The sequence below is a fragment of the Carcharhinus amblyrhynchos genome, chromosome 9 (genome assembly GCF_965287045.1).
Source record: "Carcharhinus amblyrhynchos chromosome 9, sCarAmb.v2.hapA, whole genome shotgun sequence".
NCBI classification, from domain to species: Eukaryota; Metazoa; Chordata; class Chondrichthyes; order Carcharhiniformes; family Carcharhinidae; genus Carcharhinus; species Carcharhinus amblyrhynchos.
This window is the reverse complement of record NC_137332.1, coordinates 17,790,829-17,806,613: the sequence shown is the minus strand read 5'-3', so window position 1 is coordinate 17,806,613 and position 15,785 is coordinate 17,790,829. Positions and strand designations below refer to the sequence as shown.

Below are 15,785 nucleotides of genomic sequence, written 5' to 3'. Positions count from 1 at the left end.
CCACTCATCTTCGTGTCATCAGCAAATTTTGTCACCCTACACTCAGCCCCCTCCTCCAGATCATCTATATAAATGGTAAACAGTTGAGACCCTAGCACCGATCCCTGCGGCACTCCACTAGTCACCAGAATAGCACCCATTGATACCAACTCTCTGCTTCCTATTAGACAGCCAATCCTCAATCCATGCTAACACCTTACCCCCAACTCGGTGCACCCTAACCTTCTGTAGCAACCTTTTGTGAGGCACCTTATCAAACACCTTTTGGAAATCTAAAAACACCACATCCACTGGTTCCCCTCTGTCTACCGCACTAGTCACATCCTCATAGAAGTCCAATAAATTCGTCAAACCCGACTTCCCCTTAATGAATCTGTGCTGCATCTGCTCAATCAAACCATTCTTTTCTAAGTGCCTTGCTATTTCTTCTTTGATGACGGATTCTAGCATTTTTCCAACTACAGATGTTAAACTAACCGGCCTATAATTACCTGCCTTTTGTCTGCTACCTTTTTTAAACAGCGGCGTAACATTAGCCATTTTCCAATCTTCCAGCACTTCCTCAGAGTCCAGCGAATTTTGATAAATAATTACTAAGGCATCCACTATCACCTCTGCCATTTCTTCCAGAATCCTGGGATGCATTCCATCCGGTCCTGGGGACTTGTCCACCTTCAGTCCCATTAGTCTATCGAGCACTACCTCTCTAGTGATAGTAATCGCATTTAGGCCCTCATCTCCTACCATCCTTCTATCTGTAATATCCGGCAAACTATTCGTGTCCTCCTCCGTGAAGACCGAGGCAAAAAACTTATTTAAAGCCTCAGCCATTTCCTCATCGCCCACCACTAAATCCCCCCTCTCGTCCTCCAAGGGTCCAACATTCACTCTAGCCAGCCTCTTCTTTATATATTTGTAAAAACTTTTACTGTCATTTTTTATATTTAGAGCTAGTTTAGCTTGCTCAGAGTATGAAGCTAATGTTGTTAATGGCTTTCTCTCTTCTGGTATCATCCTCCTGTTTTCAAATCCACTATTATCACCTCCCTCATAAAAACTGCCCCTTTGCACTTCCTTCCTTGCAAACTACCATCTCATCCATCCTTTCTTCTCCAACCTTGAACGTGTTAAGAGGGCAGATAGTGGTAATGTCAGTGAAATAGTATTGCAGAGACATAGGCTAATCCTCTAGGAACATGGGTTCAAATCCCATTATGGCATCTGGTGGAATTTCAATTCAATTAATAAATCTGGAATATAAAGCTAGTCTCTAATTAACTTCAATTAATGGTAGGGCGTTGGGGAGTGTTACAGAGCAAAGAGATCTAGGGTACAGGTTCATAGGTCCTTGAAAATGGAGTCACAGGTGGACAGAGTGGTGAAGAAGGCATTCAGCATGCTTGGTTTCATTAGTCAGAACATTGAATACAGGAGTTGGGGTATCTTGTTGAAGTTGTACAAGACATTGATAAGGCCACATTTGGAATACTGTGTACAGTTCCGGTCCCCTATTATAGAAAAGATATTAAACCTAGAAAGAATGGAGAAAAGATTTACATCGGGACTTGCTGGCTTGAGTTATAAGGAGAAGCTGGATAGGCTGGGACTTTTTTCTCTGGAGCAAAGCAGACTGAGGGATGACCTTATAGAGGTCTATGAAATAACGAGGGGCATAGGTCAGCTAGGTAGTAAATATTTTTTTCCCGAAGGTAGGGGGAGCCTAAAACTAAAGGGGAAAGGTTTAAGGTGAGAGAGGAGAGATACAAAAATGTTCAGAGAGGCAATTTTTTTTGCACAGGTTGGCTTGTCTTTTAAAAAGCATTTAGACAGTTACATGGGTAAGATGGGTATGGGGGAAAAGGGCCAAATGTGGGCAATTGGGACTAGTTTAGGACCCTTTTTTTAAAAAAAAAACGGCATGGACAAGTTGGGCCGAAGGGCCTGTTTCCACACTGGAAACCTTTATGACTCTATAATGGTGCCCTTGAAGCCATGATTGATCGTTGTAAAAACTCATTTGGTTCACTAATGATTTTTAGGGAAGGAAATCTACTGTCCTTACCTGGTCTGGCCTACATGTGACTCCAGACTCACGGCAAAGTGGTTGACTTTTAACTTCTATCTGAAATGACCTCCATATTTGAATTCTTCCCATCAGGTTTCTATGCTTGCCACAGAACTGGAGTAGTTCTTATCAAAGTTACAAATGCATTTGTGTGACTTTGACAAAAGTATACTATCCCCTTTCATGTTTCCTCACCTGATTTTAATCTTTAATATGGGTGACCAGATAATCCTTCTCCAACGCCCCTCCATTGTTGAGCAGCTGGATGGAACTACACTTGCCTGAACAGTCTGATTGTAGCAAGAGAATTACCTATACTGGATTATTTTTCCTTACCTTTAGGATCTACCTTTGGCCCTCCTTTTTCTCACCTACATGCTGTCTCTCAATGACTTTATTCAAAAGTGTATCAGTTCTCATGTCCATTGGCGATACCCAACTCTACCTCACCTTGTTCTCTCAACCTTTCCACTGTCTATAAATTGTCTGACATCCAGTACTGGGTGAGCAGAAATTTCCTCCCAACTAATAATGGCTTTGGTCTTTCTGGTAGTCTTCAGTCCATGCCACAAACTCTACTCCTTTGCTCTCAACTCCATCCCCCTCCCTGATGACTCTCAGACTCAGACTATTTGCAATCTTGATGTCATATTTGATCTTGATGAATTTTCAGTCACACATCTGCACCATCATCAAGACCACCCATTTCCATCTCCATAATATCACCAGACTCCTCCACTATCCATCTGCTGCTGAATCCCTCATCCATGTCTTTGATTTTTATCTGTTCCAACTCACTGCTAGCCACCATTCTACCCTCCCTAAATCTGACAACATCCAAAGTTCTGCTGATCTCTTCTAACTCTCACCAGTTACCATTCAGCTATCACACCTGTGCTCATTGACCTAGATTGACTGACTTGCAGTTAAACAATATCTTTAATATTAGAATCCTAATTTCAATTTTCTCCGTGGCCTAATCTTTGTAATTTATCTCTGTAAAAATCTAAGAACATAAGAAATAGGAGCAGGAGCGGGCCATCTAGCCCTTTGAGCCTGCCCCGCCATTCAGTAAGATCATGGCTGATCTGTCATGGCTCAGTTCCACTTTCCCGCCTTCTCCCCATAACCCGTAATCCCCTTGCCTATCAAAAACCTATCTACCCGCGTCTTAAATATATTTTGCGAGGCAGCCTCCACCACTTCAACGGGCAGAGAATTCCAGAGATTCACCACCCTTTGAGTGAAGAAGTTCCTCCTCAACTCCATTCTAAACTGCCCCCCCTTATCTTGAGGCTGTGCCCTCTAGTCCTACTGTCCTTTCTGAGCGGGAAGAGCCTCTCCACCTCTATCCTATCCGTCCCATTCACCATCTTATATGTCTCAATGAGATCTCCCCTCATTCTTCTAAACTCTAACGAGCACAAGCCTAGTTTATTCAGCCTCTCCTCATAGTTCAACCCTCTCAACTCTGGTATCAGCCTAGTAAACCTCCTCTGCACTCCTTCCAAGGCCAAAATATCCTTGTGTAAGTGCGGCGACCAAAGCTGCACACAGTACTCCAGCTGCGGCCTTACCAGTGTCCTGTACAGTTGCAGCAAGACCTCCTTACTTTTATATTCAATCCCCCTCGCTATGAAGGCCAGCATCCCATTCGCCTTCCTGACCACCTGCTGCACCTGCAGACTGGGTTTTTGCGACTCATGCACAAGGACCCCGAGGTCCCTCTGCACCGTCGCATGCTGCAGTTTTTCGTCATGTAAGTAATAGTCCTTCCTACCATTATTCCTATCAAAGTGGACAACTTCACACTTGCCAACATTAAATTCCATTTGCCAGTTCCTGGCCCATTCGCCCAGCCTATCTAGATCCTTCTGCAGACTTTCCACACCCTCCACACAATTTGCCGTTCCACCAATCTTGGTGTCATCAGCAAATTTCGACACCATACACTCGGTTCCCTCCTCCAGATCATCTATATAAATGGTAAATAGCTCAGGCCCCAGCACCAATCCCTGGGGCACTCCACTAGTCATCAACCGCCAATCCGAATAGCACCCATTGACCCCCACTCCCTGCCTCCTATTTGACAGCCAATCCCCTATCCACGCTAACACCCTACCCCCAACTCCATGCCCCCTAACCTTCTGTAATAACCTCTTGTGTGGCACCTTATCAAACGCCTTCTGAAAATCAAGAAACACCACATCTACCGGCTCTCCTCTATCCACTGCCCTAGACACATCCTCATAGAACTCCAATAAATTCGTCAGACACGACTTCCCCTTAACGAAACTGTGCTGCGTGTGCTCTATCAAACAATTCTCCTCAAGATGCCTTGCTATTTTCTTCCTGATCACGGATTCTAGCCTTTGACCTACAACAGACGTTAAACTAACCGGCCTATAATTCCCTGCCTTTTGCCTGCCACCCTTCCTAAACAACGGCGTGACATTAGCCGTTTTCCAACCTTCCAGCACTTCCCCAGAATCCAGCGAGGTTTGGAAAATAATCAGCAAGGCATCCCCTATCACCTCCGCCATTTCTTTCAGAACCCTTGGATGCATTCCATCCGGTCCTGGGGACTTGTCCACAATCAGTCCCTCCAGTCTGTTGAGCACCGCCTCTCTAGTAACGATAATGTCATTGAGACCCTCCACTCCTACCATCTTTCCATCGCTAACACCCGGCAAACTATTCACGTCCTCCTCCATGAAGACCGAAACAAGAAAGTTATTCAAGGCCTCAGCCATTTCCCCATCCCCTACCACTAAGTCCCCCCTCTCATCCTCTAAGGGTCCAACGTTCACCCTAGCCAGCCTCTTCCTTTTTATATATTTATAAAAACTCTTACTATCCTTTTTTATATTAAGTGCTAGCCCAGCTTCATAGTTTATCCTACCCTTCTTTATCAACTTCTTCGTCATTCTTTGTTGATATTTAAACCTCTCCCAATCCTCTTCTCGCCCACTACTCTTAGCTACTCTAAACGCATCCGCTTTTAATTTAGTACTCTCCTTTACCTCCTTTGTTATCCACGGCTGATTATCTCTCCTCCTACGATCCTTTTTAACCATCGGAATAAATTTCTGCTGAGCACCAAGAAAGATCTCCTTTAAGATCCTCCACTGTTCCTCAGCAGACCTACCTTCCAATGTGCTCCCCCAATCAACATTTGCCAATTCCTCTCTCATCCTATCGTACTCCCCTCTGTTCAAACAAAGGACACAGGTCCGGGAACCCATTTTCTCCTCCTCCATCTGCATCAGAAACTCCACCATACAATGATCAGTCTTCCCAAGAGGATCCTTCACCACAGGGTCCCTAATTCTACCTGCCTCATTACATAACACCAGATCCAAGATAGCTCGCTCCCTCGTCGGCTCCAACACACACTGTTCAAGGAAACTATCCCGGCAGCATTCCAAGAACTCTTCCTCAAGCCCACCGCGTCCAGCATGGGTCGACCAGTCAATATGTAGATTGAAATCCCCCATAATTATCGCCGTTCCGTTCCTGCACACCGCATTTATTTGCATGTTAATAGCCCACCCCACCTCCAGATCATTATTTGGGGGCCTATAGACGACACCCACCAGCGTCTTCCTCCCTTTGCTGTTCCTAATCTCCATCCACAATGATTCCACTTTCTGCTCTTTGGCTCCTATATCATCCCTTACTACCACCCTGATGCTATCCTTAATCAGCAGAGCTACGCTCCCCCACCGCCGCCCCCCCCACCTTTTTCCTCCCACCTGTCCTTCCTAAACATTTGATACCCCTGTACATTCAGCTCCCAGTCCCTGTCACCCTGCAGCCACGTCTCTGTAATGGCCACCAGATCATATCCATTTGTGCTGATCTGCACCACCAGCTCATTCACTTTATTCCAAATGCTTCATGCATTCAGATAAAGTGCCTTCATCCCAGCCTTCACCTGTACCCTATTTGCAGGAACACCACCAACCTCATTCACGCCCCCGACTCCCTTTATTATTGGGACATCCTTGGCCTCTTCTCTCCCCGCCCCCAAATTAGTTTAAAGCCCTATCTAGAGTCCTATCTACATGATTCGCCAGGACTCTGGTCCCAGCACGGTTCAGACCAACCCCATCCCACCTGAACAGGTCCCACCTACTCCAATACTGATGACAATGTCCCATAAATTCAAACCCATTCCTCCCACACCAATCCCTGAGCCACCCATTCACTTCCTTAATCTTATCAACCCTACGCCCATCTGCACACGGTTCAGGCAGTAATCCAGAGATAACCACCTTGTCGGTTCTACTTTTTAATTCCATTCCCAGCTTTTCATACTCCCTCCCCAGATCCTCAGTTTGCATTTTGCCTACGTCGTTGGCACCCACATGTACTACAACGACCGGATTCTCACCGTCCCACTCCAGGTTCCTCTGCAGCCCAGATGCAACATCCTGGACCCGAGCACCAGGCAGACAACACACCCTTCTGTGCCCTTTGTCATTGTGACACAGGACAGTGTCAATACCCTTAACCACACTATCCCCAATTACCACTACTTTCCTTTTCACCTTCTCTTTGTCAGTGCTCTGTGTCTGCATCACTGTACCGTGTGCAGTTTGCTCACCAACCTCACAGCCCTTGTTCTCGTCCACACTGGAAGCAAGACCTCAAACCTGCTATGCAGATTGAGAGGCTGAGGCATTTGGTCCCCACCCTCCTTCCTCCTCTCAGCAGCTCCCTCCTGTTCCTGACCCTTAGAGTTAGCCAGTCTAGGGGGTGTGGATGTCTCTTGCAACCCATTATCAATGGTACCCTCCCTCCCCCTGATGAGCCTCAGTGTCTGAAGCTCAGAGGCCAGCTCATCTTCCTTGAGCTGGAGCTCCTCCAGCAACCTGCACTTACTGCAGACATGGTCACTGGGAAGGACCCTGGGGTCCACCAGCTCCCACATCATACAGAAACAGCACATCACATGCCCCTCCATTATTTCCTTTAGTGATACTGAACACCGTTTTCAACTCAAACTTACCTGGCCCTTTTCTCCCCAGCCCTTTGATCCTAAGCCCTTGCAGCTCACTCTGCTTCCCTCTCACTCCACTGCCTGCTGTCTACAGCAGGCCTCCTTTTAAACCTAGCGCTGTTTGAAAGACTGCTTACCCACAAATCCCTGCTATCCATTCCCTTTGTATTCTTAAAGCGGTAAACACAAAAAGCCCGCGAAAATGCTTTTAAACGAATCTAACAGTTTTACAAGGTAAGTTCTTACTAAACACAAAAAAGCCTGCGAAAATGCTTTTAAATGATTTAAACAGTTTTTAAAAGGTAATTTCTTACCTTACTCAGTGCTCCTTCACACTCTGGAATTAAAAGTCTATGATGACCATGAAACCATAACTGTCGTAAAAGTCCATCTGGTTCACTGATGCCCTTTAGGGAAGGAAATATGCCGTCCTTACCTGGTCTGGCCTATATATGCCTCCAGATCCACAGCAATGTGGTTGACTCTTAAATGCCCTCTGAATTGGCCTAGTGTGCAGTTCAAGGGCAGTTAGGGATGGGCAATAAATTCTGGCCTAGCCAACAACTCCCAAATTCCCTGAACAAAAAAAAAATCTCCTCTAGTCTCTTTCTCTTATCCCTTCCTCCTGTGCTACCTTTAGCATACTCTATATTGCCAGACTTAGAACGTTAGTTTATCAATTCCAGTCACCATTATTATAAAGGGATTAGACCTGTTGAGGTGGATGCAAAGGAAACATTTTTAGAGATGATGCCAGAAACGCAGGGCTATTCCTGTCGGGGGAGGATCTTCAGGCTGGGTCTCCTTTCTCTTAAAAAGAGTAGCCTGAGAGTTGACCTAGCAGAGTATTTAAAATTATGTAAGGTTTTGACAGAGTAGATGGAGAGATAATGTATTCACTGATGGGGAAAAGCAGAACTCGAAGCTGTCAATATAAGCCAACAAGAAAATAAAACAGCAATTCAAGAGTGGTGACAATGTGAACTTGCTGCTATTGGAAGGGATTGAAGTGAATAGTATAGATGCGTTTAGGGAGAGGCTGGATAAGCATACAAGGAAGAAGAGAACAGAGGTTATGCTGATAATCAGATGAGGAAGTGCAAGATGGGTGGCATTGTGACACAGTGGTTAGCATTACTGCCTCACAGCACCAGGGACCTGGGTTCAATTCCCAGCTTGGGTCACTGTCTGTGGACTGTGCACGTTCTCCTCATGTCCTCAGTGCTCCAGTTTCCTCCCACTGTCCGAAAGACATGCTGGTTAGGTGCATTGGCCATGCTAAAATTCTCCCTCAGTGTTCCTGCTCAGGCGCTGGAGTGTGGCGACTAGAGGATTTTCACAGTAATTTCATTAGTGTTAATGAAAGCCCACTTGTGACACTAATAAATAAGCTTAAGAGGAGGCTTGAGTGGAGCATAAACACCAGCATGTACTGTTAGGCTTAATTTACCTGTTTTGCTGCTCTATAACTGATATAATCCACTCCCCTTTTTTAAGTACTAACATCTACAATCTCTCAGCCTCCACCTATGTTTAATGAAAATTGGAAGATATTGGTCAGAGCCTCTGTAATTTTTAACCTATGTTTCCCTCTCCCAGCTGGAATATATTCCATCAGGGCTGGATGACTTTCTTCCCGATCAACCTTTTAATGTATTTTTATGCTATCTGATTTCTGCACTGCAGTCTCCTTTATTGTGACCATGGCAGCTTTCTTCTCTGTCAGATACTATTTTATTACCTTGAACAAGCTCTCTATCTCATCAAGATTTTCTTTTGGTTTCAAATCACCCTTCCTTTGACTCTCATTTTATTATCTATGTAGGGTATATATTTCTAACTAAGATTTTTTTTAAACATCCAGATATGGAATATGCAAGAAGTTTTACAAAATTGGCAGAGTCAGCTAAGACGTTTATTGGACAGCAGGTAAATATCACAATGTCTAATTCTAGGAGATGTATTATTTCTGCAACTACTGTTTTAAGTAAGCTATTTAGCATGTTATCAATCTTTTATGTTTTCCTGAAGCAACTTTCCTGACACATACAGGCACAACTAGCTGGGGAAGGGGTAAGAGTACATACATTCAAGGGTAAATTAATGAAATAAGCAATTCAGATCAACTCTCGAGTGCGCAAGCAGCATATTTTTGCAATAAATTGCTAGATTAGAAGTCAAACAAGAGATTTGAAGAGACATCAGAGGAAAACCTTCTTTTAGATTCATGGCATTGGATTTTACTGCTTCACCCACCCACTGATGAATTTGGAGGCAGAGGATTTGTAAAAAATAAAACGTGACCTTCCCAGCACCTTCCTGCCCATTCCCAACCTGTCTCCCTTATTAGAGTGGTCAGGCAGCCCACCTGCCCTTAGATGAGCTAATGGTCTTCTGACTAAAGTATTTTTTAAAATATTTTTTAATAGGTATACATGCCATTTCAATCAGTGTACTTGTCTGCATTTGAATATGATGTTGAGTATAGTCAGGCCCTTCTGCAAACTGGAGCAAGCCTTCAATCAAATAAATTTATCCAGGTGAGATTTTTGTATGTTTTATATTTCTTTAGTTGAGCTCATTGCAGAGAGTGGTTACTATTTCCCTGTTGCAAATGTACATTTACTTGTATTTCATAATGCTAGTTGCCTACTGCAGTCACTGAATACGGAATCATGGCTTTTATTTTAAGTCTCTTTCTTAATTAACTTTGTTAATTAAGCCTTAAGCTTCTCAAACTGTTGAAATTTTTTTATAATTTTGGGAATGTATGATTTTCATTTCTTTCATTCTCTACTTTTTTGGCATCCATATGATGTTCCTTGTGTCAATAGGCAAGTCACCTGCTAGAAGGTATACAGTTAATGTATAAGAAATGAACAGTTTTATTTCCCATTCGTCCTGTTTAGAACCTCTTCCATTGGGTGTAGAAAATAAGCTTCATATCTTGTATAACTTTTGGGTTATCTTAGATGCATTTATCGACATTTGTAATTGCAGTTTGACTCTTGAAATATGATCATCTGAATCCATAATATATTAACTTCTTAAAAATCAAAAAGTTGTCAACTATGGTATAAAATGGCACCTTTGTTAAATGGTTTTGCAGCCACTTCTGTTGCGAAGAAACGAACTGGATAAGCAGCGTAAAGAAATTAAAGAGCAGTGGCAGCGAGAGCAAAGGAAAATGGTACGATGTCCGATGTGCTCTCTTAAGATGAGCTCTAACCTTTCCATAAATATGAATTTTAAAACTTAATCTGCTGCTTTCTGATTTATTCCCTTTTTTTTTCAAAGCGCCTGTCCAATAAGTATTAAAATCCTTTTATGTACTTGACAGCATGAGGCAGAAACATCCCATAGGAAGGCAAATCTATTGTACATTCAACGCCAAGAAGAATATGAAAAGGCAAGGTCTTCTACAATTCGAGCTGAAGAAGAACAATTGACTTCAAGCAGTGGACCAACTGGAAATTATAACAGACATCTTGAAAAAAAAAGAAAACTGGAAGAAGATGCTCTACAAAAAGTAACTTTTTAAGGCATATTAAAACCTACAGGGTGTTTTCTCCCAGGGTAAAAGCAAGCATTTATTTTGTAGTTCCTTTAAGAATGATGCATAACTCAATTTAAGGTTATAGACAGAATCTGAATTATGTGCTTCAGAATTTGCTTAACCTGACAGCATTAACAAACTTATTAGTTTGATAATTAAAAATTATGCTATAGTCATTCTGACATGTAGAATGAAGGTTTCACCCAAACATTCCCAATGTAAATAGATCCACTTTAGTTTAAAAGTTGTTGCAAAAATCACTTCCATTTTTGTCTTAAAGGTTGTTACTTTTGACATTAGGGCAATAATGACTGGATCCATGCAGAATTTATAGTTTTGAAATTGTGTTTTGCAGGCTGAGGAAGCTGAAGAACATTTCAAAGCTTCTATACTGGACGCTAATGAAAAAAGAAGCAATATGGAAAACATCAAGAGTGATATACTGACACAACTCCGCGAATTAGTCTACCAGTGTGATCTCACCTTAAAATCGGTAAGACCGTGTTCTGAAAATCATGCCTGCATAGTTTTAACATGCTAAATCACTTTATTACTTATAAAAACATGGACATTTAAGTTGCAGAAAATATTTCAATAATTATAATTATGATTCTTTCAGGTGACAGTTAACCTGTTTCAGATGCAGCATGCCCAAGTGGTCTCCCTTCCTGTAAACTATCAATCTCTTTGTGAAAATACCAAGCTATATGAGCCAGGACAACAGTATTCAGAATTTGTTAAAAGTTTGCCAAAGGAGGAAGTCCCAATGGAGCCATATTTATTTCCGTTTTCAGTTTCATCAAGTGGAGAGTAAGTATTAATTACTCTCTGAAATAGCCTTTTAAGTCACTGAGTTCAAAGAAAATTAGGGATAGGCAACAAATGCTGCTACCCATATCCCTTGAAAGAAATGTGTATATTTTTTAAACTGTGCATTGTTTATGTTTGTTTAATAGTGTCACAAGTAGGCTTACATTAACACTGCAACGAAGCTATTGTGCAAATCCCCTAGTCACCACACTCCGCTGCCTGTTCGGGTACACTAACATCAGTGCTCCTAATCAGCACATCTTTCAGACTATAGGAGGAAACTGGAACACTTAGAGGAAACCTATGCAGACACTGGGAGAACGTGCAAACTCCACATACAGTGACTCAAGCCGGGAATCAATCTTGGGTCCTTGGCACTGAGACAGCAGTGCTAACCACTGTGCCAACCTGCTGCCAGCTGGGGAAGGGCCTACTTGCAAAAGTGGAACAATGGTGCAATAGGTAGTGGGTGGCATGATGGCACAGTGCTTAGCACTGTTACCTCACAGCGCCAGCGTCCCGGTTCAATTCCAGCTTTGGGTGACTGTGTGGAACTTGCGCGTTCTCCTCATATTTCCTCCGGTGCTCTGGTTTTCCTTCCACGTCCAAAGATGTGCAGCTTAGGTGGATTGGCCATGCTAAATTACCCCTTAGTGCCCAGGGACATGTGGATTGGGTGGATTAGCCATGGGATATATGCAAGGTTACAGGAATTAGGCGCTGGAATGGGCCTGTGTAAAATGTTCTTTCAGAGAGTCAGTTCAGGCCTCAATGGGCCAAGTGGCCTTCATCTGTACTGTAGGGATTCTATGGTTGTAACAAATAGACCTTCTGAAGCAGAGATACGTAATGTAGGTATTTGCTTGCAGTCTCCAACTCACACCCCTGCAAAAGTTCTCATTTAAATTATTAGGTCTGGATTTTCACTGCTAACACAGGTTGCTCAACAAATCCCCCCCCACCCCTGGGGTTGGGGGATGGGGAGTGGGATCAAGGCTTTCACTTTGGAGGGTGGGTACAGGATAGAATCCCACCATGCATAATGGAGATGACCACATGAGCTGCTGAGTGCCAAAGTGAGCTGGTTAAAAGTTCACCCCGGTTGTCTGGAACTCATTCAAGTTATTTATTAAATATTAGCTAGCCCTCACCCCTCACATTCCATCATACTCCCCATGCAGTCCCATCTCCCATCTGTGCTAACTCTCACAGGTAACATTTGCTACCCTCCAGTTAATTTGTGCCCCCAACCACCACCTCCATGCCAACTTACCCAGTATGCATTATGGGAACCCATGTCATGATAAATAAAATAAAGATCTAAGTATCTATTACAACTGTCCCTACAATACACAAACATTCCCCTTCATTGAAGTCTGCTCAAAACATTTAAATTCTCTCAAATACTTATTCCCTTACCAAAACAAGCAAATCCCACATCAAAGACAGCTCATCGTTTAATAACCCCTTTGAGCTGGCAATCAAACTGAGTATTGAAACCCCTTGCTGAGGTAATTGTAGGTTGCAGAATGTAACCAACATGAATAATGATCTAATGATGGTCCTTGCGACATTGTCAACAATAAAGCGCAAGAACTGATTTTTCAGCTCTCATCGATACAAGAAGAATTCTATTTCAAAGTTTTAAATAGCTTGGGAGCATGATAGTTCTGCACACCTTATCCACCCTTCACAAGCACTTAATCTCTGTAAGAATGTGACTTTCACACTGCAGGGTAAGGCCCTTGCTGTAGTGAAAATGAGGCCTATTCGAACTCTAAGCTAAATTCAAATGGCCTTGCTGATTTTGAGTTTCCCTTGTGTGAGTCACACCCTGCCCTTTCAGCAACCAGTGAACTGTCAGAAATGGAGGTGGGACTTCCCGGTCCCATTGCCATGACTCTGCAAAATCCTGGCCTCTCATCTCTGCTTTACATCATATTGGGGATGAACTGAGACTTCCCACCAGTGATATTCCCCCCTCCCCCAATTTCTTCCCCACTTCCAAACCTCTACGAAAAGGTTGATTGTAGCAAAATGATGTCAGCATATTTCCTTTTGCATTTGCTTTTTTTTTTCCTCTGCAGGCTTCCATTTCTTAAAAGAGCAACAAATAGCCCCCATTCATCACAGGGAAATTTGTCACAGACTTCGGGTACCTCAGGTGATCTTCCTCTTCAGTCACTTGATGTTGAAAATCTCCTTCATATTAGATCCAATAATAATGGAGAGAAACCATCAAATAATAGCACTGATCTACAAGGTAATTGAAGTGGATTATTTTTCTCATGTTCTACTATGTTCTCAACACATTTAGTTGCCTGATGAAATGTTTTGGAGAGTTGCAGAAGATAATTAATTTTTTCCAGTTACAGGTTTTCATTGGATTGATTTTTACATATTCAGGAGATTATTTGGTGAAGGAGTGTTTTGTTAATTGGACTTGTCTATTCAAAAGTCTGGTTTAGCACAAAACTGCTCTCCATTGCTAAGTACTGTAATTTGAATTTGCCTGGAGGTACTAAATCATATACTTGCAGGTTTAACACCCATTATAGTTTAGATGCAATTTTCATGGGGGAATATAAATGCTTCATTGCATCCACTTCCACTGAAATCCACTGCAATGGATTGGCTGATTCACAGGGCAAGTTTCAGGATGGATCAGACTGAATGAGAGAAAACACAAGTTCCTGAACATGGCACAGGAGGCCCTGGTGGGGGACAGGAGAAGGTCTGGTCCTGCGCCTACAGTGGTGAAGCACTAAGCAATGTGGGTATACCTACACCACACAGACTGCAGTAGTTCAAGAAGGCAGTGGTCACCATCTAACTGAAGGCAATTAGGGATGGGCAATAAATTCTCACATTGCAATTTTTTTTCTTTTAATGCCCCCGCGTATCCATTCATCCTCCTGACCCTCTTTCCTGCAGCAGTCAGTGCTGTTCTACTTGGTTCGCTTTCATTCTCCTTGCAGACTAAGGGGGAGCACTAGTAAGATGCTGGTTACCAAAAATGTTTTTTACTCTGGTGATTTCTATTATGCAAGTAACCACAACTCATAAGTGAAGTTATTCAGGAACTTTCCAGATTAAAAGTTAATATATTGTTGAAGACTTGGCAAAATGCCAAGAAGGTCTCTTGATAAATTTCAAAAGTCATATTGAAACCTTTAGCAGTCCTATTAAAAGTTCCAGCAACAAATAGAGTGAAAACTGATATACCTTGAATTAATATTTGACTTTCTCAGCAAGAACTTGTTTACTTACTCCTGTTCAACTCCTTATCCTTAGGGACAACATGCCCTCTAATTTCTTTTCTGTGCACAGCTGAGTTACTTAAGTGTATGAGCCATTTAGTATTTTTTGTCTTGGAAGGAGTCATCTATACATGACCTGCGCGGAAGGTTTTAAGTTGCTGTGCAGCTTTGGTGGATCGTTGGTTAGGAGAGGTCATGAATTGAAGTGTTATCCACCAAAATGGCACACAATTTTAATTGTCAATCAGCCCCCTAACTATCCTCCATCTGACCATTACTAATACTGGCTTTAGCCACATAATCATGATGGCATCCTGCACTAGACATGGTCTAAATAGGCAGTGCAGCTTAAACTTAACTAATCAGAGCTTAGTGTTTGCCCAAAACCATGCTCCACTCCATTACCCCATCATTTCCTGTATCTACAAACCAGACAATTTTTTGCTAAGTAAGCAAGATGATGGGTGGAGGCAGACTCTCAGTCTTGCATTTAGGAAGAGGGTTAGGGACTCTTAGGCCAAGATTTTACATTGCTGAGTTGGGTGAGCAGACTCTGGAAAGTTTTCAGACCTCCACAAACCTGACCTTTAAAAATGGCTACCCAGCGATCAGATTTTCTGTCCAAGGTTTGAGCTGGATTAGAAGTCAGAGTAGGTGATTCGGGAAGAATTGAGGAAGCTGCTGGGTGTCGAGACCGGCTCAGCGGAAGAATAAAACATTAATTACTGCTCCAGCCTCCACACACTCCCAATGCCACCTCATACCCTCCATGCCAACCAATGCCTCCCCACCCACTCCTCATGCTGTTTATGGCCCCAGTGCACTTCCATCCACCCCTTCATAGACATCATAGTCCTAATGCCAACCTATTCCCCACCATCTTTACCCTTGCACCTACCATACCAACTCACCTAGTGTCTACCATGGGCAGACCTCAGGACCCTTGCAGAGGCTGGGGGGACATAGGTTGACATGGAGGATATGAGGTGGCATTGTGAGTATATGGGGGTGAGGTGAAGGCTAGAGCAGCAAATCATGTTTTGTTTTTAATGCCTATTACAAACTATATTGAAAAAACACTCAAAAAAA

General features: G+C 42.9%; 1 protein-coding gene across 5 annotated transcripts in view; it reads left to right on the top strand.

Moving 5' to 3' along the window:
• The window catches only part of LOC145347622 (rho GTPase-activating protein 29-like), a 115,464-nt gene that overhangs the window by 55,866 nt on the left and 43,813 nt on the right, over positions 1–15,785 (top strand). For all 5 annotated transcript variants that reach the window (XM_080195259.1, XM_080195260.1, XM_080195257.1 and 2 more), the window contains 7 exons: positions 8,935–8,999; positions 9,500–9,610; positions 10,180–10,260; positions 10,411–10,599; positions 10,982–11,119; positions 11,246–11,436; positions 13,524–13,699. In XM_080195259.1, coding sequence (XP_080051385.1) covers positions 8,935–8,999; positions 9,500–9,610; positions 10,180–10,260; positions 10,411–10,599; positions 10,982–11,119; positions 11,246–11,436; positions 13,524–13,699 — 951 coding nt within the window. The remainder of the gene's footprint in view (positions 1–8,934; positions 9,000–9,499; positions 9,611–10,179; positions 10,261–10,410; positions 10,600–10,981; positions 11,120–11,245; positions 11,437–13,523; positions 13,700–15,785) is intronic.